Consider the following 27,929-nt stretch of genomic DNA (forward strand, 5'->3'; position numbering starts at 1 on the left):
GAGAAGCAGAGAGATTCCCCATCCCCCACCCCCACCGCATTCTTCCAGACATGGTGGACCATTGCACCAGGCAAGCATGGCTGGGGACAATAGGGATTGTAGTCCAACACATCTGGGAGGCACCAGATTAGGGACAGCTGTCATAAGGCCACAAGAGAGTCTGCACTGAGCCTGTTCTTCATCTTCCATGTAACAAATAGTTTGTTATATAGAATTAAATATATACACAATCACCTCTATTAATTGTTGTTATTAGGATATTCTTATCTATACATAGCTTTATGGTACCACGCTGTATTTCTGCAGCTCTATCCCCATTGTTCCTCTTTAGAAATCTGGGAGGGCTTTGCAATAACCAGCCTCTGTAAGGCCCACTTGGAGGGTGCATGGCCAACCTTCAGCTGTCTTTGTAGTGGACAAGACTGCGGTGCGACCAGCTAATCATATACCCTTTTTTCCAGGGACAAACATGAACTATCCGTGGCAGAAAGGTTGTCTTCTTTTCTTGTGGCACTCTTGGCATCTCCACCCAATCCCAGCTGCTAACTCTTGGCTTTCCCTGCTGCCCATTTAAAGAACAGCTACTGCTTTATGGCCCACAAAGATCTCCCTGACTTCAGTCTTGGATGTTCTTGCACTACAATTGCAGCTAGAATTTCACCACTGAAGCACACACACCAAAAGGAGGACAGCAGAATGATGATGAAAGCTGTGAAACGATGGCCACTTAACCCTTTGCAGCCGCATGCCTCTTAAAGGATCTGATGTACTGCCATCAGTGAGAGTCAGGTTGTCCTAGCGGAGCTTGGATGTTGATCGTGGTCAGGAGTGTAACAGGAGCAAATTGGAAGTACACGCCCAAGGCAAAGGGGCCATCAGTGACTGAGTCACTGCAGAACATTCAGCTTCACAGTGGGGGCCTTCCTCCGGGCATAAGTTATACATTTCATTAAGCGGATTTATGCCCCTTTTGATGATGGACTTTCCTATGGAGAGCTGCTGGCCAGCTATGGGAAGCCTGAGAAACAGGGGCATCGTGTTGGCCTGCACATTTCGCAGCCGCAAAGCCCATCCCACAGCAGCCCCACATCCAGGCACGCTCCACAACAGTGGACACGGCTTAAGGTAGCTGCCGAAGCTGCACGAAAGAAATTGTTGGCAGAGATGGGTCCTCAGCTGGCAGCAGTGATCTCTGGGGCGACTGGACAATGACCGAGCAGACCATGTGCAGGGGCAGCACCGCTACCAGGGTGATGGGGAGCACCTCCCTAAAACCCAGGAGACCCATCCGGACGGAAGCTTCTTGCTACACCTGCGGGGAAGCTTTTACAGGCTGGCATGAGGGGCTGTCTGGGACCTGCTAGGAGCCGTAGGCCTTTTCTCTTGCCTAAAAGTGCACAGGATTGTACCCAAAGTGCACAGACCCTGACAAGTGATAGGAGAATGTGTGTTGCTGTATCAGGCCATAAAATCGGCTGAGGAAAAGGTTGCCCTGCACTGGCAAAGCTAAGTTAAACAAAGCATAGAGAGGCTGCAAAGGGTTACAGACACACAGAGGTCCTGCTGTTCTGATGGAGATGCCATTTGACAAGTAGGCCAGGAAGGCCTCATTTCCATGGCGGTGTAAAAAAAAACCTTGTAGCCGGAGTTGGACTGCAGCTGGCCGAGGTCACTCAGGTGCCAGTGGTCCACTGTGGGGGCGATCTTGGCCCCCACCTGCCCACGTACCATGTCATCTGTGAGGGGGATGTTCAAAGAATTGGGACGCCTCTTCATGCTAGAGCAAGAGACAGCAGAGAGAGAGAGAGAAGAAAAAGAAGAGAAAGATGGGAGAGAATCCATCAGAACTTCGAAATGGCGGAAGCAAAACAAGGCGAATAATGTGCGGCCAGCACGGTTGTTTATATTCCCCACAATCACCGTCCACAGGCTTCTGGGGATACATTTGGTGCTGAAAGGAACCCAAGTAACAGTGAAACCTCCCCTAGTTATTTTTTACCAGGTGGTATGTGCAAGAATCATAAGCAGGGCTGTGTGCACCTGCTTCCTCAGAAGCAGAGACTGTAAGATCCCAGAATGCGTTGTTCCATTTTATAGAAGAACTGCCCAAATTTCTAGTCCCTGTGGCGACCTTCCTCAACCTATTGCCCCCAGCTGTTTTGGATTCCAACTCTCATCAGCCCCTGGTCAGCATGGCCAATGCTAGGAGCTGCAGTACAAAACATCTGAAGGGCACCAGGTTGGGGAAGGCTGCTGCCTGGGGTGTGGGAAGGCGGCTTGAGCATGTGAGCGCCTGCTGAAACCTCTGAAGTCACACCATTTCAGTCACTACTGCCTACAGTGACTGGCCCATGTCTCTTTAGGGTGGCAGACAGGAGTCCTTCTCAGCCATAACTAGGCATGCGGGGAATCGAATCAGGAAACTTTTGCCTGCAGAGTGTGCGATTCGCTACTGAGCTACACCCCCTTCCTAGTAGAACCAGAGTAAGTTCATGCAAATTAGCAGAAAGGTGGACTAAATCATAAAAAACCCAGCTAAATAATTCAGATCAGTGTGGTGACTCCATGCTGCACAACGCAGCATCGCCACAGGTGTTTTTCTACAGAGTTTAAGCAGCATCCTGGGGTTTAAGCAGAGTCAGCGTGACCGAGCAACTAGAACTGTGGGCAATGACTGGGGAAAGCAGGAAACAGGGCCTGGATTCAAGTCCTTGCTCAACCTTGAAACTCCACTGGAAGGCCTTGTGTCTCCCGCAGCCTGAGCTCCCTGACTGGCCTGTCATGAGGAATGGAAAGGAGAGGAGAACCGTGTGCGGCACTCCGTGATGCATCCAACATGCTTTTCTCCCAGGCTACCATTTTGTGAGCAAAGCCCCATATGGTAGAGGAACGAGTGAGAAGTGGCACAGTCCTGAGCAAGGACGTAGACCTCGCCCACTGTTCCCTGTGTCCTTCACAACACAAGAAGGCCCTGCAGGATCAGACCAAAGGCCCAGCTGGCCCAGCATGCTTTCCACACAGCGGCCAACCAGATGCCTGCAGAAAGGCCACAGGTAGGACAGGTGCGCCACCTGATGGGCATACTGCCTCCAATACTACAAGCGGCAGAGAGCCATTGGGTCTAGCGGACATGGAGAGTCTTCTCCAACCATCTGCTCAATCCCCTTTTCAAGCAAGCTAAATTGGTGGCCATCACTACAGGTTGTGATTAACAAATTCCATTGCTTAACTATGCACTGTGGGCAGATGTTTTATCTATGTACCTGCAAGGGATGTGCATTTTCTTCCTCCAGTCATTTTCTCTTAATAGGGGAAGCCGATAGATTTGCAAACACGTGTGTCTGTCTGCGTGGAACTGAAGCTGAACCTTACTTTCTACCTCATTTCTACTAACATGCCAAGTCCCACTGATATTTTTCAAGAATATATGACACTCTTCCCTGGAAACTCGACATCAGTGGCAGCGGGGAGGGGAGGCCACCAGCCTGCACAACCCTCTTCCTCTAGTGTGGATCAAACAGGGAGGGAAGAAAGCGTCCAGGCTCGTGTTGGCACCATTACTGCATCCAAGCTTCACTGACTGGTTGCCAGAACAAGTGTTGGCATGTTGCCTGAAGCCTTTTCCCCGTTGTTCCCCAAATGGATTGCTGCTTCTGCTGCACACAGAAAAAAGTGTTTCCCCAGGGATGCAGCTGAGAAGCCATTCCAAGCAGGTCTCGCATGGAACTCAAGGCCCTGGGGACACAGAGGAGGAGGCTGGTGAGCCATGCTCAAACTCCTTGAAGAACGAGGAGCCCTGCAAAGTACTAGAAGGGAGAATTTGCTGGTGGGTGGAAAACAAAAAGCACATTCCTAGGAGCTTTGAGGACAGCCATCCTTGCTTAGGAACCCATGGTTTTGTTCTACTGCGTCCAGCTAAAATAAGCATAAAACAAGGGGAGAAAGCGCTATTTTCTTTGCCTTGCACAAGACTGCAGTCCTTGGTCACCGAATGAACTGATCACCTAAAGACTCAAGAAAAACAAAGTAGTTCTTCATTGAGGGTATAATTAGAGCAAAATCACTGTTGAACTTAAATGCAGGTTCACATTTACCTGTGAGTATTCATGTGCGTATGTGTTTGAAGCAATCAGCTTCATTCAGGAAGGTGATCCAAGGCCACAGGCACATGTAGAAAGGACATTAATGCTCCCCACATGCACATCCTGACATCGACCTGCAAGTTGCTGTTTGCCCTGGGATGAAAGCTACTGAAAGTCCTAAAAGTGGAATCCCGTGGGCAGGGTGGGGTCATATCCAAGACAGTTTGGGCTGTTTGTATAAGGAGACACATTTGGCCTGGCTTGGTTGAGAGCTGTAGCTAAGGGCAAGCCAATTTTGTCAGGATTATGAGTATCGGCGCCTCTTCTCCTGTGAGTGTGTTTTGCTTTTGTTTTCATTTGGACAAGGTATTTCATTGCTGGGATTCTTAACCTGAACTGCAGAAAGGAAAGTTTGCATAAAAATATGTTGTTGTTCTTTATAAATTGACCTATTGGTACACTTCGTGCTTATCTGAAACTTGTGTATGTTTTAGACCGGGGTCAGCAATGGAGCCCTCATGGGCTCCACTGCCACACCATACGCCTTTCTTGATATCCTCTTTAAAATTTTTGAAAAACACATTTTCTTACCAGTATCTGGAACTGTTGCACTGTCAGACCCCTATTGGTGCCCCGCAATCAGCCTTATGGGCAGGTGCCTGCCATGCCTCCCATGGTGTACATTTTGTGACAGTGCCAAGGACAGGTCCTCAAATTTGCAAATGAGCCCTTGGCCCCAAAACTTTGGCTACCCATATCCTGGAAGAGTTTTAATTGATGAACTGCCACAGGAAAGGTGCAGTATTTTACCATCTTTATTATGCATGGCTCTTGTGGATTGTTTTGTGTATAATTATACATGAACTAATCTCGATCCAATCTACATCTGGAAAATACAGTACATGCACAACCTGAATACAGGCACAATCCAGACTTGGTCAAACTTAGAGCCACTGAAATAGATGGTTCTTCGTTTAGTCATGACTAGGGATGTATCAGAAAGTCATTTCAGTTCACTTTTGTACAGGATTTACCCACTCCACACTTTCTGGACAAAACACAGATTCAGAGGAAATCTGAACTCTGTATATTTCTGTGCTTGTAACATGATCCGTGGACCGAAAAAACTGCACTTAATACACCTTAAGTGTATCAAGGTGCATGTGTACATTTGAAACATGCACCTTAATACACTTCAATCAATGGGAGGAGAATGTATCCATTTCAGAGATAGGTACAACTGATGCGGAAAAACACATGAAAATACACATGGATTTTCATGTGAAAAGAAGTTTTGAGATGGAACTCAGAGACCTTACATCATGTTTGGCTGATTTATACCTCCATAGGCATGGCTAACCCAGGTGTCACTGATTTCAGAGGATCTGTTCTATATATGACTAAATCTGCTTCTGGCCCTACGACTCTCTTCAACACCAATAGCTCCTTTCTTCCATGGGCTAGTAAGAAAATGTGTGAGAGGGAAACTGAGGGGATTAATCCCTTCCATCTCTACTAAAGAGCAGGTAGGCTGGGAGGGAGGACAGCTGCTATGTAAAATCTACAGACAGATGTAACCCCACCAGCACAGTGAATGAAATATGTGGTTTGGCCTTTATTTATTATGGAGGGTGTTTCTTAGCCATCATCCTTACACTGAACCTGACCTCCCTCTGAATACCAGTTAGCGGAAATGGAAAGGGATTAAATAGGGGGACTGTGGGATTCTTTCTGAAGGCACCAGGATGGCCATGCTGGACTAGGCTGGAATGGCATGCTGAACTAGACAGGCCTTTTGTCTGATCCACTGGGGTCCTTCTTGCGTTCTTATGTCAAAAATGAAAGGGAAAAGAAAAAAGCTGGGATCCAGGCAGGCACCCTGCAAGGAACTCCAATCGCAGTGAGGGAGAACTGCGATTTCACGCATTCCAAGCTTCCAACATGGAAGCCACAATATGAAATATATGACGCGTAGAAAGCAGACTTACACTTGACTACCAGTGTGGTGTAGCACTTAAGAGCACAGTGCCCTGGGACTCTGCATACCTGGGTTCTTGAAGCTCACTAGAGGACTTGGGGCCAGTCACTGACTCTTACTGTAACCTATCCCATGGGGTAGTTGTGAGGAGGAGGGAGATTATGTAACCTGCCTTGGGTTCCTTCAGGAAAGAAAAGTGAAATATAAATATAATTAATTAATGTCAAGACAAACCCGATTTAGCCCCTGTATAGTCAAATGCTGACTGGTGAGATCTCTCTGGGATTTCAGGCAGCAGCTTTTCTTAGCCTGACCTGGAGATATTCGGAACTGAGCCCAGGAATTTCAGCACAGAAAGCAGTTGCTCTTCCGCTGAGCTGTAGTCCTCTCACACTGTCCCCTTCCCAACCAGAACCCTTTTCAAAGCTAGGGGTTCAGATTTCAGGAGTCCTCTGCAATTTTACCTACAAAGTCAGCCTTTACAAATACTGAATGAGCATAAACTTGCATGATTGCTGAGAGATAATTAGAATAATGTAATTATCTTAACCTGTTTTATTTCAAAAAGATCTGCTTATCCAATTTCTCTGTTTCTGCTTTTGTTTTAACCCTGAAAGAAGGCCCATAAATATCCTATCAGGACAAGATGCACTGGGCTACTTCAAATAAATAGCTTGATATAGTTTTTAAAACCCTGAGATTTTATCTTTTCATTCCACTGGACTGGTGTGGATGGACCAGAGGGGCACTGGGGAGGGGGCTGTCACTGGCTATGGACTCCAGGTCCCATTTGAACTCCAGACCTTGTCCATGGTTAAACGTATGTTCTACCTGATGTGATTTGGGAACCTTTCAGCCAGGTCTTTGCAAATTAGGAAACAGATGTTCCTACTCTGGACCCCCCCCCCCATTCAGCCCATGTAGATACAAAATTGGTGGCTGTGGGTGACCACCTTGAGTTGCAAGATGGGACAAAGGTGGGATATAAGAAATAAATAACACCAACAAAGAACCTCATCTGTCAACAGTGCCCACCCCCCAACGTTTACAGATTCCCCCCAGATTACCTTTTCCTCCATGACTGGCGGTGACTGACGTTACAAACAGAGCAGCAAACACAAGAGAGAGGCAACAGCACAAGAAGCAAGACAAGAGAACACCCATTAGAGTGCAAAGGTCATGCAAGCACCAACACACACACAATTATGTGCTCACACAAATGCTCGCTCGAGCAGAGATGAAGACATCAGTGCCCAGTCTCATAAACATGCAGGGAAGTCTGGAAGGCCCAATGATAGATACAGACAATTGTATCTAAGTAGCTCACCCCGCAACCTGAGATGGTGCTTGCGTCTTTAAGTAAGGGGCGCTGGCCCTCGTTAATGCCTGAATTCTACTCCAGAGAAGCTCTTTATGTGGGGGGGGGGGCTTCTAGCGGGGGCATGGCCAAAGACAAAAAGGGCAGGGCATTTGACCCCACATGGGCACACATTCTGCATCCCACCCAGCCCCTCTCTCTCCCTGACAGGACCACACACTGCAGAGATGTCGTTCAGTTCTTCCACTTTAACACCAAAAATAGGCAAAATTGAATGTGTAGGAGCCACGTACAACTACAGTGAAACTGTGGGGCTGAAACCAGGGCTGAGACACAAAGAGCGCCATCTCTGTGGTAGCCCCCAAATGATAGAATAATCTCTCTACGACTCCCACCTGACCCACCTTCCTATCTTTTTGCCACCGGATCTTTTTACTGACTCCAAAAAACCACACAGGAAGGAGGGAATTATCAGTTGTTTTTTCAGCAGGTCTAGGAGACCTTTGTTTAAGATGCTAAAATGTAGTTTTAAATGGTTTGTGTAATTTTATATTTTAATTGTTTTAGTTTACATTTTATTTAAATAGTCTTTATTAATCGCTGCTCAGTGCCTAAAAGCTTCAGCTGTTGGGCGGAACTGAGATAAAATCAGTAAGTTCTCAATTACCTTGTTAGGCAAAATTCAGGGATGGATGCAAAGAGGGTAAGTGTTTATGGGAACGTTCGAATAGAGGGTTCTGTAATGCATTTGCATTTTTTCGATTTGGGTTCACTGAGCCACTACCTCCCTCTACAAGCCCCTTTCTCCAGTAGCCACCCTAGCTACCCCCAGTGATGGGAAACCTGACAAAGGCCTCGGTGAAGCTCTTCTTATAAAGCAGGCATTGTGGAACACGCGATTCTGTTCTTTTAAACAGGATTCAACGGATTAGTGACCTGCCAAAGATCAGTCACCACAACCTCTTCCCGCTAAAACAGCCTGCCAAGGTCTTTCCTGCACACACTATGGGTGCCCTGATCCCACCAGGCCCATTGAATTCTCCCCTGCCTTTACCTTTTATTTAGTCCACTGGAGATCCTCATACAGATCCCTCTTTCCCTGATGCTGCTAGCAACAAAGAACAAGCAATCTGTACTGGAGGGGGGGGGGGTGCAGCCCCTAACTCAGCCTAACATGTGGCACCCTGGATGGTACAGGTCATGCGTCCCTGTTCTAAAGGAAAGAGGTCTTACCCCTAACCTTCTGCCAGGTCTCAAGCTGCTTCTCTTTAGTCCCAGGGAAAATATAACACTGCCAACCCCAGATAATTGGGGGAAGGAAGGGGAAAGACGCCTGTGCTTCTGGGATGGCAAAGGCAAGCCAGCTCCCATCTCACTTCCCGCTCCAGTGGGTGCAAATGGGGAAGTGGAGGCTTGTTCTGCCTTCATCCTGGCAGGTGCTGTGAGCACTTGAGGGGCCCAAGCACAAAACCAAGTCCTTCCCCTTCCTCCGCCAGCTGACTGGGAGGGTGGCGGGACTGGCATCAGGGCTGCACTTGGACAAAGGATCGGCAACGCCACTGCAGGCAGAGCGAGCGGGCAGAAAGGAGAGGTCAGGAACAAACAGATCATTTGAAAGCGCTCCCAGGTCTTGGCATGCTTCTTCAGGGGTGATCCTGCCTCCATTTCTTTGATTGTGGCTTGGATCACTGCATCGCTCAAGGAAGCGTTCACCACCTCCTGGACCCAGCCTGCCGATTCCCAGCCCCGCTCAAGGCTCCTTCCAAGGACCACTTACACATCTCCAAAGACTGTATCCTCTCACCCGAGAGGACTCTACATATCCCTCTCAAGGACCAGTACAAAGGCCACACGCCCTTGCTGCACACCCAAAGGGCGACTGGCCCTCTGACGCCACCCCACTTTGGAGTTAACTGCACCGGACTTAGCCAATCTCTTGCATCAAACCTGCCTCTTTCATGGCCTGGAGGCTAATAATGAGCCCAGATTTTTAGATTACAACCTTCATCTGCCGTAGCCACCAGGGTTTATGGGAGGTGTAGCCCCAATGCATCCAGGCCTGCTTTGGCCCATGCTGGCTGGGAATGATGAGAACTGTAGTCCAACACAGCTGGCAGGCATCAGCTTCAGGAAGGGTGTTGCATATGGCTTTTTAAAATATCCCTAGGAAACTTGGTTCTGCTCACCCAGAAGGCTTCCTTTTCCGCCTCTCTTTACTGCAGCAAGGTTGGGATGAATAGGAAGGGCAGGATGTGCAGAAGCCTCCCCTGACTTGTACATTACACTGTCTCCACTGGGAGAAGGTTTCCACAATTGCACTCTGAGCCATGGCTGTGCGCATGCAGGAGAACTACCCGTCTTTCTGCAATAAGCAGCTTTACGTACAAAAAGGAACCTGCTCATACATCTACAGCAGTGCAAAAACTAGGAGGAACAATTGCAGGCAGTGTCATGAGTTCACACAAACAGGCATCAGTGGAAGCCAGTCACAAAGCATGTACGATGCCCAGTTCCTGCAAGAACACCAAAAAAACACAACACCACCCACAAATCATCTAGGGAGTTGCAAGATGCATTCTCTCTCCCTCCCTCCCTCCCTCCTGCATGCACACACATTCTTACTAAGTGTGCAACATGTTCTGGGCTCTCTAGAAGCCAAGCAGAAGAACACACACAAGAAGCCACATGGATAGGAGAGGGGAGAAGCACAAGGTGCCGCAAGAGTGCAGCCAGAGGCACAAAACGCACAGCCAGGGTTGAAGGAACAAGGCTCCTGGCTGTGGCTTCTTCACAGAAGACTCGCAAGAAGACCGCCCTCCTTCAAGGAAGTTTGCCCAAGTGCAGCCTCCTCTCTTCCTAGGAAGCAAATCCCCACAAGCACCAAGAGGGACTCAGCGAACACTGGTAACTTGTCCAATCCAGGGGAAGGTACTGGTGCTGCCGTCTCCCTTCCCTCGACAACCAGTTGGCCCAACACAGCTTTTCATTTCTCTTTGTCCATCACATGCCCATCCTGTTCCCATCCACTGGATAATGCTTCATTTGGCTTTAGCCAGCGGAAGGCAAGTTTTCTGGCTGGAATCATTCTAAGCCACCCCGAGGCTCTTTGTGAATGGGGTGGCCTAGAAATGTTTTAAAATAAATAAATAAATAAATAAATAAATAAATAAATAAATAAATAAGCCTTATTATGTCCCACTGAGTAAGCAATAGGCAGGGGAGGAGGAGAAGCAGCAATATTATTGCCACATCATGGCCTCTGGCAATCTTGATTTAGAAATACCTTCTGCTGGTCACTAAAAAGCCCAGCTTCTGTTAAAAGCATCCTTCCAGATGCTTTGAACTACCAATCTCATCCCCCACCTGACCACTGGCCATGTTGGGTGGTACTGATGGGAGTTGTAAACCAAAACAACCAGAAGGCACAGCTTAGGGAAGTATGATTTAAGGGAAGCAGTAAATTAAAAATATTATGCTGCACTGGACAGTGGTCTCATCTCTAGCTCCAAAATTTAACATGAAACTGCTAGGTGTCGTCTTTCATGCTCCATGTTTTAATTTGTACTGCCTGAAAATTCTCTTCTGACATCTCCATCCCTTCTCCAATGTCTCCTTTTCTTCTTTTATTTCTCATTTTTTGTATTTGCGTTTAAATCCTTAACAAAACAAAATCGATGGTGGTGGTACCACTGCTGCAACCAAGTTTAAATCAAGTTTAATGCAAACTAGTGTTGGGTCCCCACTCACCAGCAGAAGAAATATGGGTCTAGAGAACTGCTACCAATTCATCTGAACTCAGTAAAATGAGAAACCGCACAAAGGATGCCAGAAAACCAATGGGATAAATGAAATGAACAGTTCTGACATATTTCAGAACTCACATAGGTCCTTCTTTGGGGAAGTTCAGTGCGACCAAATTCAATCATGCCTGCTCTATAAACTCCAGTCTCTTGTGTTAAACTGGACCAGGGAGAAGAAGTCAAGCTACCATGTTTCCCCAAAAATAAGACCTAACCGGGAATTAAGCCCTAGCATGATTTTTCAGGATGCTATTAATATAAATCCTACCCCAAAAATAAGCCCCAGTTAAGATCGTCAGCCAGATGGATGGGGAAATACGGTAGTATGTCCATTGCAACACATGATAGATGTATTGAATTATAAAATAATAATCTTAATATATAATTAAATATAAATAAATAATATTATTGACCTTAATACTTAAATAAATGGCAATATACATTATAATTAAGTATTTGTAAATACTGAAGCAGCCACCTTTGGATGAGAGGTAAATGCTTATGTAAACAGACGAATGTGAGACTGATTGCCGAATAACCAATTAGAGTACAGCCACAATGCATGAATAATCGCGTGTTATAATGGACGTACTTAATGCATGGATGCAATGCAAGATGGGTGCAAAAAGAAAGAGCTATTCCGATGAGTGCAAGAAAAGAATCGTGGAGGGCTCTCGGGGCAAGAATCTTACAGCTTTCGTAAGGAAAAAATAAGACATCACCTGAAATTAAGCCCTTTTGGAGCAAAAATTAATATAAGACCCAGTCTTATTTTTGGGGAAACATGGTACTATGTGTGTGAATCCCAAGTGGAAACAACTTTATGTTAGAGCAAGGTTGAGACACTCAAGAACATTATGGGATCTGGTCACACTGCATTTCCCTGCAGAAGGACCTACATGCCTGAAACCCATTGGCACTGTTTCATTTTGTGGGAAATGCCACATCGTTTGCTTTCCCCACTGCTTTTTTACAGCAGTGAGTATGGCCAGTGGTCCATTGTGGGGCACAGAGCAAAGGCAAGGACTGCCAAGTCAGCAAACAGGTATATAATGGAAACTCAGGCCCTGGATCCTGAAGAGCTGCAGAATGATAGAAAAGGGAAATGGGATCTGGGGGAGAGAACAGGCTAGCAGGAGTTGGTGCTTAATCCTTCTTATGCCTGCTGCATTCTTCCCTGTAATCCTCTGCTAGTGATGGTTCAGGATCTGCTGCATTACAGAGAGAAACATCTGGAGGGAGGGAGGCTATGATGGGAGAAGCAGTCCTTCCCATCACTCCCTTGCTTTGAACTGTACCCTCCCCCACCCCTTTTCAATTCTCTGACAGGCACGGGACCCTAGAGCCAGATTGGCACCAAACGTCTCTCCTTAATTCCCTCATCCATCATCAGGCCAATCCGTACTCCTTTCAGTCACTTGGAGAGCACATACAAGGGCTGACGGAAGACTGGGTTAATTCTCTGGATTCCCAGCTGCCCTGCAACAGACAGTTCGCAGAGAGCACCTACATTCTCTCTGGGACAAAGCCAAGACGCATCCTTACCTTCTCCCAGGTAAACCACTCTCATTTTGGCTATTTCCAGCAACCTGCTGCATCTTGGATCGCTCAATGTGTTCCACGTAAGTTTGGATCATCTGCAAAAGAGCAAGCGAGAGAGAGAGAGAGAGAGAGAGAGAGAGAGAGAGAGAGAGAGAGAACACATTACCATCAACCCAGATCCCAAGAGCGCCTTAGAGCAGAGCTGCAGCACCACAAGCCCAGGGGCAAACTTGGTGCTTCAAGGTTCACCAAATGCCCACACTCCCTTTCCCAGGTCTCTCCCTCCTTTCTCAGGCATCTCTTGGGTGACTTCCTGGCGTTGGCCCCCTCTGCCTTTTGCCACCTGCTCTGCCCACCAGTGGGATGTGGAAGCTGAGAACCTCTTTGAAATGGAATTTGGCCCTCAAGCCAAAAGAGTTTTGACATCTCTGTCTTTTAAATGACCACCCCCATCATTTTCTTTTTTAGCCCTTTTGTTTGAAGCAAGCCATTTCTTTGGAGAACGAAACAACACTGTAGCTCTCCCCTATGGCGGGGCTTAAGAATATGCAGCCTTTCAAATGTCACGGGGATGATGGATGGAGGCGGATGGGAGTGGTCCTCCAACACAATAACATCCAGAGGGCCACAGGTTCCCCCACTCCTTCATACCACAGCACGTGCTCCTTCCAAGTATGTGGAGCTGCCCCTTGAACTTCCTCACATTCCAATTCCTAGGAATCTGTGACAGGGGACTGGCTCTGGCACTGCTCTCTTTGGTGTCATGTGTACGCCACTCAAAAGCAGCAACTAGCGCCTGGAATGTGCTTTTTGTTCTCCACCCTCCCAATCTTAATTTATTTTACATTCTGCCTTTTAGACAAGACAGTAAGACCAAGGGTGAGGACTATCTGCTTCTACATAACTGTAAGCTTCTCTGCAAGGATTTTTCAGGAGAACATGAAAATGTTTTCGATAAGACAGATTGATAGATATTTCGTCCAAAGTGCAGGTATCAAGAAACTAATTCCTGCTCTCAAGCATTTATGTGCCTTGATGACACGAAGATTCACATCTGTATCGGAATACGAAAGTGACTGAGGCATCTTCTGAGGCATCAAAAAAATCACAAATGTGGCATTCTTCAGGCTGTCTCCAGACTTGCATAAACAGCAGCCTTCCCCAACCTGTACCTGGCCCCCTCCAGGTTGGTTGTACTACAATGCTCATCCGTCATGCTGGCTAGGCATGCTGGGCATTGTAGTGCAACACATCTGGAGGTTGCGCAAGGTTGACGTCCACGCTTTACACACAGAAAAGATGACGAGATACCTCTGTGTGGCGCTGGTGAAGGGCATTGTACTCTTTCTTCATTTCTGATTCCCGCTCCTCCAATCTGGAAACTGTTCATTGAGGGAGTGGGAGAAATAGGAATGGGTGGGGAGGAGAAAGAGAAATTGAGCTATCAATTCCAGAAGGAAAGCAATGCTCTCCCCCTAAAAAAATCTCCAATAAGAAATAAGAACATAATTGCCAAATTGATCCCTTTTACCACGGATTAATTAACCTGAGGGTGTTTTTATTATGCAATTGCCCTGCCCCATTCATGGTGTTTTTCCCCCCCAAGTGGTGTTTTTTTCCACTTCGGTTTGCATCCCTCCTGTGTTTTTACTCTCCTTCTTTCATCTTTTCTTACCAGAAATTATCCACACAATGCCTTGGATTGGTGAAATTCTGTCCAGAAGCCCTTCAATTAACTACAATTACCTCCTCGTCCCCCCAGAAAAAATGGGGAGCGGGGTTATTTCTGTAACAAAAATCCCCAATTTTTTTCCCTGGTCTTCACATCTCTAGTAGGAAATTGCTTCATACACAGTCAAATACTTGGTCCATCAAGAATGGAATGGAATTAGCAGAAACTCGGTACCATCCAGATATTCTGAACTACAATTCCCACAATTCCATTACCCACGTTGATAGGCTGGTGCAAATGTAGTTACAGTCCTAGATATCTGGAGGGCATCTGATCCCCCCCGCCCTTCAGTAGAGCTTAGTCCTTCATCCATCTACTCAGAACTGAATCCTATTCTTTTACTGGACCATCCTTTCTCATATGCAGGTACGGGCCTCAACTGGTGGTTGAGGAGCTGTTTCATTTAGTTAGGAGGAGCAGAAACCCTGCCCGGAACATAGGAAGTAATCTCATGGAGACCCTTGGTCTATCTAGCACCGCACTGTCCCTGCAGAGTTTCATGAAGCTGCCTTTTTCACACTTACCTACAGCTGCCAGGAACGGAGCCTGGCACCATTTGCATGCAAGATACATGGTCGGCACCTGTGCTATGGTCCATCCTCCAGACCAGAAACCCTGGACAGATGCTGCTGGCCAGAAGAGGCAATACTGGGACAGATGGACGAGCTAGCTGACTTGATACAAGACAGCTTCTGAGGGGGCCCTCTTCACCCATTACATCTTGGGATACTGTCCCCAAGATATTCTGAAAAGGCTAAATCATAGCTGAGACACAGGTTTATTCATTGGACCACCAAAGCCTATTAGAGGTACAGATGCTCAGCCATCAATGAATTATACAGACTGGTAAGCCCCAACAAATTCAACACAACTTGTTCAATCTGACAGCCAACTTATGAACATGGAGAGATGCAGGGCAGATACTTTGCCAATGCTTAAATTTCCAGTGGATCAGAATCCATTTCTTAAGTTCATTAGTAATAATGAATGGATGCCAAAAGCAAACACAGTATTAGGCAAGCTTTGCAGTTTCCAAATTTAGATATATGGGATCAGCACTTTATGAACAGTTCACAACACCCAACATGTATTAGATCGTCAACAGTTTTCAGTACTGTAGTTTTTATTTCTGACATTTAAACCAGTATATCAAATTGCCTTTACATTTTTGCAAATATTCCAATAAGAAGTCTATATGATACAGCACTTCATGAAATCATATTAAGGGTACAATCCTATGGCAGACTGACATTGTCTGGGAGGCCACAGGATTCTTCAGCATTTCATCTCTGAAGTCGCAGGACTCCAATGGACAACTCCCCTCCCTGCCCCAGTTGCAGCTGGTGCATAAAGATGCATACCAGCTGCTTCCTATAGGTTGCAAGAGGGCTTTGGAGGCAGGAAAAACGGGTGTGCTGGGGTCACTGGAAGGGGAAGGCTGGGGCCATGGAATTATGCCAGTTCCAATCAAAATCCAGCTTCCTTCCTGCACCAGCAGTTAAGCTAGACAGCTGAAACAGCCATCTAGAGAAAATATCCAGTGTGAGATGTGTCTCACCTTGGACATAGGATGCACATACATCCATGGGTTTGGAGGCTTAGGTGCATCAAGGATGCTGGTCACAGGACTACACAGTAAGTGTGCTTTAATTCTTTTTCCTCTTGAGTATCTCAAGACAAACAGGTGCTCTCCAATTGTCTTGGATATCAATTCCGATCAACCCCAGCCAACATGACCAATGGTCAGAAAACCTGGGAATTGCAACTCACAACATCTGGAAGGAACCAGGTTGGAGATGGCTGATTAGGACCAAAAATAAAATCAAACCAAGTGTTACACACACACACTTTACTATTTACCAAACAAAAGTAAAAGAGTACAGCACTCTCTAGAATTCCTGGACATTTTCGGATGCACATACCCCTATCCTGATTCACACAGGAATTTCCCTTCAGGAGGCACATGGCTTTCCCACTTACTCTGGTCTGCATAGTTTTTGGTCTTCAGCTCCAGTTGTCGTGTTTGAAATTCAAGATGCTCAACCTGTATCTGCAGTTCTTTCTTCTCCTGTTCCAGTGCATCTTCAAATTCAATAAATTTCTGCATGGGAAAAAATAAGCAGAGAAATGAGAGGACAGCCATGAACTGTGATCAGATGCTGTGACAAGCACGGCTGACCCAAGACTTTTGGAAGCCTGAGGCTGAGCAGGAAATATTGCCCAAATCTCAGTGCAATCAATATGCATATTATGTAAGGTTGGTCAGGTTGTTCTGGCATAAGATCCATAAGTGCATCTTCCTGGCAGGAATAAAAAATTAAATATCCAGCAGCTGCCATTTCATGGCATCCAAAATTGGTGCCCTGAGGCAGCCTCCTCGCTTTGCCTTACAGTAGGGCTGGCCCTGGTGGCAGGAGTAGGGATGGGTGCGGTTTGTTGATGTGTAATTCTTGTCACCTGCAGTGATACAGGCGCTGTAGTTCTGCAAGAGAACTGCATTACCTGAACAAAATGTTTGAATTTACTCACCTCCGAGGTGTTAAAAGCATGGAGAGGCTCATGAAAAGGAGTATAAATTCCATTTTTTGCATTAGTTATTCTATCATAAAACTAGACAATACAATTTCAAATATGCAAGAACATGCCATTCGACACTGGTTAAGAATTTAAACTTTCCAAAACAAAAATAGAGGCCAACAAATTTGTTCCACGTTTTAGGAGAAAACTAAAGACTTTACTGATCTTTGTCCCTCTACCCCACCACTGATACCAGGTGAATATAGAAGAAGCAAACATTCAAACATTATGTTATTAATTTGCATACAGAGTCCCTTTTAAGCAATAATGCAATGACTTTGGGTACCGGGTATTGCTTTAATTCCCTCCCACAACCTTGGTTATTATTCCCTTGCTAAAGGAGGGAAATGGAAGCAGAGCAATTTAACCAGTGCCAAGGGGGCTATGGCAGAGATGAGATTCAGATCCAGATCTCCCATGTTCCAACCGCTCCTTCAAAAGACATAAACAAGCTTAAATCTGATATCTGGGGTTAAATCCCACTGCCCATTCAACCTTCAAAGGATACCACTGGCTTTAGACACATATTCTTGGTACATTTCCAGGTGCACAGCCTGCTAAGATACACCACAGCCATAATGGTGTTCTTAACACTATTTGCCTCAGTTCTAAAGCGAAAAGCCCAAATTCACAAAAACCGTAATGAAAGTAAATATAACATGCTAAGCCAAAGGTGTGAAGCAGCGTTTACCATTAGATTAGTCTCCCTTGCAGTATCTCTCCAGTGTACCCTTCAATGAGATTATATGGCCTACTGACTCCAATTACAAACCAAGTAATTAAAAACTTTCAGCACGGATGCCAGCTTTGTTCTGACTGCCCTTGTTATCACTTCAACTATCCTCGAATTTGCTGTGTGTCGCACTGCTTACATTTAACTTCTTTAAAATCACTGGGTTGTTTTGAAACCACAAAGAACAAGTTAAACAAGAGCTAGGAGGAGGATGCAGCTGCTCAAAAGGCTAAAGCAACTCTAAGTTGCGTTAAGTCACATTTCTACTCTATTGCACATTGGTTTGGCCACATCTGGCACAAGGGGTTGTTTCTAGCAATGTCATTCCACAAATTCAGTTGCATTAGTGGCGCTCTGACAAACATGTCTGCTGCACAGGACTGCACCAACTTATGTGCAACTGACTGCCCAAATGCTTGCATCATCATGGGTGCTCAAATGCAAATTTGGCTGGATTCTTCTCCGTGGCAAAACCTCCGTTCAAAACCTAGTTGCTCCACGGACAGCATCAGTTGCGCTCGCAGAATGCACAGCTGGATGCTATCCATTGCACCCACTTCTGGGCTCCTCATCTTGACCCACTGGGACACACACAGAAGATGGTGACCGTGTTGCCAAGGGATCTGAAAACCAAGCCATATAAGGCTCAGGAGGATCTGGTCTGACGCAGGGTAAGGCAGCTTCCTATTTCCACCAGTCAGGCTTTCCCAGATGTGCCTCTCAATCGCTGTGCCCTGTCATCCTTAGCCAGTACATCTAAAGAACAGCAGCTTAAGAAAGTCTGCAGCAGAAACTGTAAGATAGAAGAGGTCCCCTTTTTTCTATTTGACTTTAAAATGTTCATCCTGGTCCTACACGCTGCTAACATTAGGAGAGTAAGATGGCCTATTACTTTTTCCTAAAGCGTTGCCCTTCATGCTTGTTCTTAAGGACCGGTTAACTTCCACATCCCAGCACACAACGAACAAACCTTTCAAATTTAGGGACTGAGAGACAAAATGAACATGACCAGAACTGAAAGCCATGGGTGGGGGAGAAAGGCACAACAGAGGTATCTCTGTCATTCTTTCAGGGGAGTTAATTCTGATGGTTGGGAGGAGATTTAGCCCAGAAAGAATACTGCAGTTAGAAAAGGTTAAACCCCCTGCAGACTCCAGTACCTCCATTCCAATCATAACTATAGCCAATTTAAAGTACTAAAAGAAATAGAATAAAATCCAATCTCAGTTCTTTCTTCCACAACTTGTACTAACATGAACACAACAGGATCTGCTCAAGTTAAATTTGTTCACTTGTGCTGCCGAATGCTACTTATGCACACTGCTACTGACCCAGTGGGGTTACATCAAGATCAGGGAGTTAGGCAAACTGACTTTAAGACTGCAATGTTACACACCAACCTTCCATGCCCTAGCACCTTCTGGATGTTTTAGACTATGACGTCCATCATCCCTTCCCATTAGCGATGCTGGCTGGGGCTGATGGAAGCAGTAGGCCAAAACATTTGGAGGATAATAGGCTGGGGAAGAACTGCTGAAGGCACACAATGGGAGAAAACCCCACTGAACCCAGCGTAACTTGTTTTTTGAGGAGACATACATTAGATTGGGCTGCATGTTGGTTCATTTGGGGTATTTTATTTTTTTGAAAGCAGCAGTAGAACATACATGGCCTAAGTCAGGAATCAAGAACTGCAGAGGCTCACCCTGGCAAATGGAGTGAAGTGCAAAAACGTAAGAAAAGAAAGACGCTTTAAAACCTTCACAAAACATCCACAGGTGGCAGAGAGCAAATTCTAGACAGGAAGGTTCTTGTGTGCCATGTATCAGATGAATGCCACATAAAGGCATTTTCAGAGCTGTTGAAAAATTAGCCACGTAAAGAGAAGGTGGGGTTAGAAAGCAATCCCTTGGGGACCGGCCATTGCTCAAAGGTGAAATACAGCTGTCAACTCCGGAGAGCTCTTGGTCATTGCTAGTTCATGGTCCCCAATCCTTTTAATTAGTGGACACATTTGGAGTTTGAGAGAGCGGGGGGGGGGGGGGAATGCTCTCACAAAATGGCTGCCATGGCAAGAACAGCCACTATGACCTTGGCTAGAGCACCTCCTGTGTGTTCTGCAAAAATGCTTCTCCTCAGACTGCAAGCTTTTCTGAAGCTCTGCATTTTTTTACTTGGGGGAACATTCTGATTGTGCACTCTGCAACCCGCATTCTGGACTGTCCCAAGAGAATGGCACCCTTGGGCTGCCCTCTCCTGCCAGCAAAGGGAGGCCACTGGGAATTGTGTAACATGGCTTGTTTAGGCATCACTATGTGTGTGTGGCACCTTTGAAGGGTAAGCTCATATGATAGGAGCCAGCCACCGACAGATAGATGCATTCCAAGATAGATCGGAATGCATCCATTGATAGAAATCGATAGATGCATTCCAAGCAAACAACGCACTTTTGTGTAACACCAATCAATCCACACTGGGATGAATAGAATCGGAGAAATCTGTTTTATTCTAGATCAGAATATATGACCATGTAACCCAGGACTGTCAATTCCAGAGTGGTGGTGTTGAACCTCAGGCTCAAGCCAACCCACTTGAGGTGCCCATCTCCAGGATGCCAGGAGGACATGCCCTCTCCTCCGAGTGCTACCCCTTTTGCCAACCAATTATCTGGTGGTTTCCCCGCTAATGCATATTCACCCCCCATTCTCCAAGGCTCAAAGGTGTCTAAGGCATAGTTACTAATACTTGGCGCTCCCATAGCTTAGTGGTTAAGCGTGCTGGACTGGGACTCAGGAGATCCAGATTCTAACTGCCACTCGGCCACGACGCTCCCTTGACAACTCTGGGCCAGTTACTGACTCTCAGCCAACCCACTTCACAGGGGTGTTGTGAAGATAAAACAGGAGTGGAGACTTGGTCTGATTTTCCAAGTTTCAGTCCAGCCCTCTAACCACTAGCCCACACTACAATTCAAAAAATTACAATGCACAGATACAGAATTATAATAAACCATAGGACAACATGTTTGACATACATAATTTAAAATAATTTGAACAACTAAAAAACCATTTCAATAAACAAATTCAGCACTAGACCTGTTCAAAATAGCTGACATTAATTTAAAAAATTTTTACACTGTCCTCTCAGCACATTGCTCTCATGGCAGTTTACAAATGGTAATAAGCATGTAAAACAATGTAACGATTATACATAAAATTCATACAAAAATACACAAAAACCAAAAACTTAACAATCATAAGAATAAAATAATAGCATATTGAACCATTGTAAAAAAATAGTATAAAATCACACCTCTAATTAACAGTTAAATAGAGGCAAAATAAAAGATTCTGACCAAGCACCAAAATATATAGGGTTTCTACAAGGCATACCTCCCCGGAGAGCTGGTTTCGTAACTGGGGAGCCACTACTGAAGGTGTGTGGCTCTTAAAGGTGGCTCTTGGAGAAGGACCTTGGTTGAAGATCGTAGGGTCTGGGTAGGTATATATGGGAAGAGGCGTTCCTTAAGATATTCAGGTCCTAAGCCCTTAAGGGCTTTATAAGTGAGCACCTTGAGGTGGGCTCAGACTTCCACTGGTAGCCAGTGTAGTTGATAAAGAACAGGGCTTATGTGAGCATATCGACCTGTCCCAATCCCAGGGCTGCCCTGTTCTGCACCAACTGAAGTTTCCAGACTGTTTCCAAGGGCAGCCCCACATATGGGCACTGCAGTAGTCTATTTTACCAAATAAATGACCCATCATATGCCATTAAATGCCTGGTTTGTCTCAGTAGAGAAAGCATTCCACAACTGGGGAGCCACCAGTGAGAAGGCCCTTGTTATCACCCTTCAATCCTCCCTTGGAGGGGGTGTTCAGAGGGAAGGCCTCAAATTGCCCAGGCAGATTCCTTTTGGGAGAGGTGCTATTCAAATGCATCTTGAGGGTACCAGGCTGGGGTCAGCTGTGGTAACACTTTCTTTTGCCAGTCCTGAAAAAGAAACTTCATTTCCCATCAGCTTCATTGGATTACCCCAATTTTGTGGGAAACGGCAAACAATTTACCTTTACCTATATTCCCCATGTACTGCATGGCTTATTGCAACCTACCGGCATCCCCCAACTTAATAAACTCCATGGATTTCAATTCCCATCAGCCCTAGTCATCATGGACAATGGTTGGGAATCCTTGGAACTATAAGTGGAAATATACGGAAGACACCAGGGGAAGGCAGTTATACTAGCAAGTGACTCATTCCCTGAGTACTACTGTAGGGAAAACGGAATCACCCATGCACAAACAGGAGGCAGATTTGCAAAAGCGCCCCCAAAATTTTTTAGAAAAAAATAAAAAAGCCTACATAAGCTCAAACCATCCCAAAAGGAATTCAGCATATTTAATGCCTGTTGAGGGAACGCAGAAAACCAGGGAGAGCGGTATGGAATATCTCTGAACAGGCATGTCAGGCTGGCTGGCAGCAAGAGCATTCCACTCTGCACCATTTCATTGCAGGTCCTACTTGCAAAATCCGTGTCAGACACCTATTCTCTAAAGACGGATCAAGTAATTCAAGCAAGGCAGCCTGAAAACACCACAATGAAACCTGCTTGCAAAGTTTTTCATGGGCTGTCAAGATTTTCAGTACAGAAAGTACTGCAGAAAGACTAAGGGCAACAGAAATGCCAAGTGTAGCTTAGCATCAGTTAGGCAATGAAAATGCAAGGTTAAGAGCATACAAAGAAAAAATGCAAAGTAGCCACAAGATACTGATATATATTCAGTATCTAAAGATAGAAAAATCTGAACTGCTTGGTCACCCACACTCCTAATCAATCTGATGCTACTTAGAAATTGGAAATGGGTTTTTCCTCCCGCAGCTGATTATTGTCTATCATTTAGCCGCCCCGAGGCTTCGGCGAATGGGGAGGCATAGAAGTCTCCTAAATAAATAATAAATAAATAAATTTAGACACTGGCACCAAAAAGAAAACTTTACTGCAGCAGCCTCAGCATTGGACAGATCCTCCCTGCTGGGCTGATGTAGGTTACAGCGCTCAACAAGTTTCTATTTGGAGAGGGACCAGAATCCTTTGGCAGAGCACAGGTTTGTCTGCAGAAGTTCTTGGTTCAATCGTGGCATCTCCAGCTAGAAGGATCAGGTAACAGTCAGAAGGCGGAGAAATCTGGAGGATTCAAATGAATGGAAATTTTGCAGCAGACCAGCTTTTTCCGAGTCATGCAGGCTTTGCAGAGTTGAGGACCATTTTTTTTAAACTCTTGCTGGGGACAGGCATAGATGCATAGTCATAGCAAAGCACATTAGTGCAGGTGCAGAGTAGGCCTACTGTGTGCTCATGCATGTGAAGGAAGAGAGAATAATGGTAGGATGGAAGGAAGGAAGGGAAAGGCAGGCAGGCAGGCAGGCAGGCAGAATTCTACACTGCAATTCTGCTAAGGGGCAGATGATGGAACAAAAAGAACTAAACCTTTACATCCCTAAATAACAGGAAAAAAAATCTTTCCCCCTGAAACCCTAGAGAACAGCTGACAGCCAGAGTAGACAATTCTGGACCAGATGGACATGCAGCCCAATGTAATAAATGGCAGCTTCCTAAGCATAGGATGCATCTTCACAGAAGGATACCAGCTAACAGGGTTCTGAAGTTGAATCCCTCAGAACAGCTCTGGCAAAAGACGAACACTTCCTCATCAGTGGCTAAAAGCTACTGGTTTGCTCTGAGACGCAGGCTTTCTTCCATCAATGTGTATGTTTCAACCCAGAGACAGAGAGAGAGACAGAGAGGGGAGGTGTAGTGGGCAAACTGAAAATATAATAAATAAATTAAATAAAACAATAAATCATTGGGTTTTTTGCTTTTTAGCATAGGATCAGGTGCTGGTAAAGAGGGCCTTAGACTCTGAAGGGCAGCTGCCAGTCAGAGCAGGCAATCTTGGGATGTGTGTGTGCATTGTGTATTTCTGCTACCATTGTCACAGATGTCTTTGGGCAGAAAAATGCACAGATAGATTGCTTAAACACAGTTGCCAAAAAGCAAACTGCAGCTCCTTACTTGCATTAATTTTTAATCTTTCCCCACCTCTTTTCTAAGCTTGAAGACACTTGAGCTATAATGGAGCCAAACCCCAGCACATTTTAGTCTCAATGATTTCACCAGGAGCAGTTAGATTGCAGTCCCAATAGACTTACTTGTAAGAAAGGTCCATTTCCTTCAAAATGAGACAGTGCTGTTAAGCACCCTCTGACTTTCTCCCATTGAAAGCAATGGGACTTTAACAGCACAATTCTACACATATGTACTCCGAAGTCCCATTAAGTTTAACTTTGACTGGAGCATGATGCTAAGACTTTACTCTCTCCTCCAGTGGAAAAGCAACATTTCAACCATCAAGCATATCGAAGGACACCATTCTTGGGGGAAGATGGGCAGGGATAAAAATCTGACGGTTTGTTTCTAATTTAGGCAGGCTTAAGGGATTCATATAAATATCACTGTGATTAACTGGCTGGCAGAGCATATTAATACGGAAAGCACTTTTAAAGAAATATGCCACAGTTTTGTTAATTCTCATTCTCTCTGAAGCCTCTCATGCAATGGTTCACAGCTATCTGTCCTGTTCCTAGCCAAGTAAAGGTAAAGATAATGACACTGGACTCAGCCATCAGACACCCAAGGGGCCAGAAGGAACATCCTGAGGCAACTGATGTAAGGGAAAGGGACACCCAAGGCTGATGAGGCAAAAAGAAAAGCATTAACCACCCCAGCATGACTGCATCCTCAGCACAAACATCTCCTGTACTCCAGCTATACTTGGCTTCATCGTATAAAAACAATAAACATATATTTGTTGAAAACAGTCCTTCTTCACACTGGAGTCTTCCAAACGACTCTGTTGGACTACAACTCTCAGCTTAGCCGGCAGAGCCAGAGCGGCGTAATGGTTACGAGTCCTAGACTGGGACACCAGTTCTCACTCTGCCACGGAGCTCCTGGGTGACTTTTGGCTAGTCCCTGACCTATCTTGTTGTGAAGATAAACTAGAGAGCAGGACTGTGCCAATTACCTTGTGTTCCTTGCAAAAAGGGAAAAAGGCAGGATAGAAACATATTAACATTAACAGAAAATAAACAAACTTACCCAGCCAGCTCACTGTTCTCAAATAATGCAACAAACAACTCTGTCCAAACCATGGACATGCAGAATGAAATTGTTATGAGACAGATAGAAGCCGAGAGGTCTCTGGTCCATAAGAACATGTTCTTCACTCCAGAGACCGGTTGCAGGATTTCTGCTTTTTCTCTTTTACTAGAACCCCCAAATCAACAAACCTTAAGCTGATGCAAAGAACACATGCTTAAAAGTTTGAAATCCAAGATTCATGACTGGGCTTTGAATGACAGAACCAAGTAGTGCCCAGTTTTCCAGCACAAAAATCTACACCTGATTACCACACTGTCTTCATTTCAACAGTACAATTTAGGGCAGCAGAGAAAAAGCATGATTTAATTGATGTTGTTGAAAAACTTGGACTCAGAAATTTATGCTCATTCACCACAGGACACCTGGAGATCTGCTAGTTCATCCAAATTTCATGCCCAACTACCTCTGCCCACAAACCAGGAGTGAACAGATTTCATGTTTGTAGGACTGACTGTGTTTTTTAACTAGAATCCTGAAATCCACCAAATGGACCCAGATGCAAACTGTGGCTCTAGGAGGCAGACCACGACATCAAATTAAGGACTAGGGCAAGCCTCAGCACATGCTGGGAATCAAAATTATTTTCAGTACTAAAATTTAGCTTACAACCATTTTCACACAACTGCTCTGCCCTGCCCACAAACTCTCTTAATTTCAGCAGACTTAGACAGGGGGGAGTCTTTACGATCTTTGCTACTGTTAAAAGTGGGGGTGAGTCAGAAACCCTTTCAGATACTCTGTAAACCACTGAAAAAATCTACCAATATAATAAAACAGATGTAGGGCTCACTTTCTCTTCCAATGTTTACAAATGCCCCCCCCACACACACACACACGCATGCACACAGGCACTCTGCACCACACAATGGTGGCTAGTACATACAGCAAAGGCTGGCACCTCTGGGGAAAACAGCCTGAAATAACATGGTATATTCCATTCTCTACTTTCACCAGGCCCATAACAGTATGGTGGATGAGTCCCTAATGGCAAGTGAGAGGACAAGAGAGGAGGGAAGAGCCCAGAAGGTGGGCTGAACTTCTGAAAATTAAAATCTAGAGAGGGCAAATGGGTGGGGGGATGACAGATAGGCTTCCAGACGAAGCTGCAGTGTGGTGAGAAGTAGAGAGAAGCTGGTAGGATGACTTCCTGTGGTCTAGGGACAGAATATTCCGTCCAGGCACAAGCATTACTTCAGGGGAGGCAGAAGGATCTGGCTGGCTGCCAGGACTAATGGAACAGGGATTCAGGTGGCTGCATTATCCTGTGTGGAGCAAGGATGCGAGGGAAATGGAGCCAGAGGATGGGCACCCAGCTTGGGTTGAGGCCCAGCCAATAGGGCAGGCGGTGGAGTTTTGCGGGGAGAGATGTTCCTTACTTGGGAGAGAGGATAGGAGGGGTAACCAGATTAAAACAGCAGACTACACCGTTTGTTCCCGCCGTGCTTCATGGGACTTCCACTTCACCTCACTCCACCCCTACAGCTCAGGGTGGGGGCTATGGTACGTTTTCAAATGCTGAAGCTGGGGTCCATGAGTACCATCTACACAGCCTCCATTAACTCAGGAAACGCAGATTCCCCATTTCAGGGTCATTTCCCCCATTTTGATTGGTAGTGAGGGCCTCCATCCTTTCACCTGTTATTTTCTCTTTAAACCAAGGACAAAATAAACCATTGACTTGGTACCAGCAACTTACTGGCCCAGCAAATGATCTAGGTTCACATTGCTGGAGCTGAGTATACACGGCAAGCCACTAGGAGCCCCGTACACGAGCAGAATAATAATAATAATATTCACACTAAACTCTATCAATTCATGATGATAATGATGAATCTCAGACTGCACGCCACACCAGCCAAACCCAGGGGGGCAAGCTTCGGAAAACGCCATTCATCCAAAAGCAGACCCGCTGCCGCTGGGGCTTCTCGAGAGTAAGAGGCCTCCCCGGGCGGGCGGGCAGGCGGCCGGGGCCTGGCCGCGCCCCGCGCCCCGCTGCGCGCCGGGGGGCCCCGTCCTGCCGCCCGCCGGGCCTGGGCCTCCGCAGGGCCGGGCCGGGCCGGGCCGGGCCGCTCACCTCCTCGGCCTGCTTGCGCAGCGCCTTCTCGCGCTCGTACTGGGTGAGGAGCTGCTCGTTGTCCTCGCGCAGCAGCTCCAGCTCCACCTCGTGCTCCTGGTTGTCGGTCAGCACGGAGTCGAGGTTCTCCAGCACGGTCACCACCAGCGGCATCAGCTCCTTGACCACCTCCTCGTCGTAGCAGCGGATGAGGCGCTCGAACTCGCGGTAGATGCTGTTGGCCAGGCCCGACACCCGCTCCGACATCACCGAGCCCGAGCAGTAGTCGTCGCCCGGGTAGCCCCCCACGCCGCCATCGTCCAGCTGGATCTCCAACATCGTGGCGCCGCCGCTCGCCGCTCGCCGCTCCCGACGCGCTCCCGCCGCGGCACCTGCTCGCCGGAGAGGGATGGAGGGACGGCCGGAGGGATGGCGGCGGGGGGCGGCGCGGCGGCGGCTGCTGCTGCTGCTGCGGCTGCGGCTGCTGCTGCCTCGTCTCCGCCTTCCCGGCGCTCGCCCGCCGCGCGGCTCTGCCCACTCGCGCTCGCCCTGCGCCACTGACCACTCCCGTCGCGGCGTCGCCTCGCCGCCTGCCTTGCGCGCACAGGCGCACCAGCGCCGGGGACGCGGCAGGCGGCAGGAGCGCTTGCCGGGAAGGAGGGAAGCGAGGCCGCGGGAGGAGGCGCGGGAAGGAGGTGTTACGAGCGGGACGCCCGGGTGCGCGCCCCCCCCGCCCCCGCCCCCGCCCCCGGGCCGCCTGGGAGCCGCTTCCCTCGCCGCGCCGTCCTGCGCCGTGCGCGCCTGGAGAGGTGCGATAGGAGGGGGAAGACCCGCCGCCGCCGCCGCGAAAGACAAAATCGCGCAGGCCGAGCAAGGGGATTCCCAAGCCCGCAG

The 27,929-nt window shown here is 46.8% G+C and overlaps 1 protein-coding gene across 3 annotated transcripts in view; it reads right to left on the minus strand.

Annotated features, from left to right (window-relative positions):
* MAPK8IP3 (mitogen-activated protein kinase 8 interacting protein 3) overlaps positions 1-27,374 on the minus strand; it is an 81,273-nt gene extending 53,899 nt beyond the window's left edge. For 2 of the 3 annotated variants that reach the window (XM_044433360.1, XM_044433361.1), the window contains exons 1-6: positions 27,057-27,374; positions 16,433-16,553; positions 14,032-14,102; positions 12,724-12,815; positions 3,435-3,440; positions 1,636-1,768 (exon numbers count right to left, since the gene is read on the minus strand). In XM_044433360.1, coding sequence (XP_044289295.1) covers positions 1,636-1,768; positions 3,435-3,440; positions 12,724-12,815; positions 14,032-14,102; positions 16,433-16,553; positions 27,057-27,374 — 741 coding nt within the window. Of the gene's footprint in view, positions 1-1,635; positions 1,778-3,434; positions 3,441-12,723; positions 12,816-14,031; positions 14,103-16,432; positions 16,554-27,056 lie in introns of all 3 variants that reach the window. The other variant, XM_044433359.1, reaches the window with a different exon arrangement.
* Positions 27,375-27,929: the final 555 nt, after the last annotated feature.

This window comes from Varanus komodoensis, unplaced genomic scaffold (genome assembly GCF_004798865.1).
Source record: "Varanus komodoensis strain SLA01 unplaced genomic scaffold, ASM479886v1 scaffold26, whole genome shotgun sequence".
Taxonomy (NCBI): domain Eukaryota; kingdom Metazoa; phylum Chordata; class Lepidosauria; order Squamata; family Varanidae; genus Varanus; species Varanus komodoensis.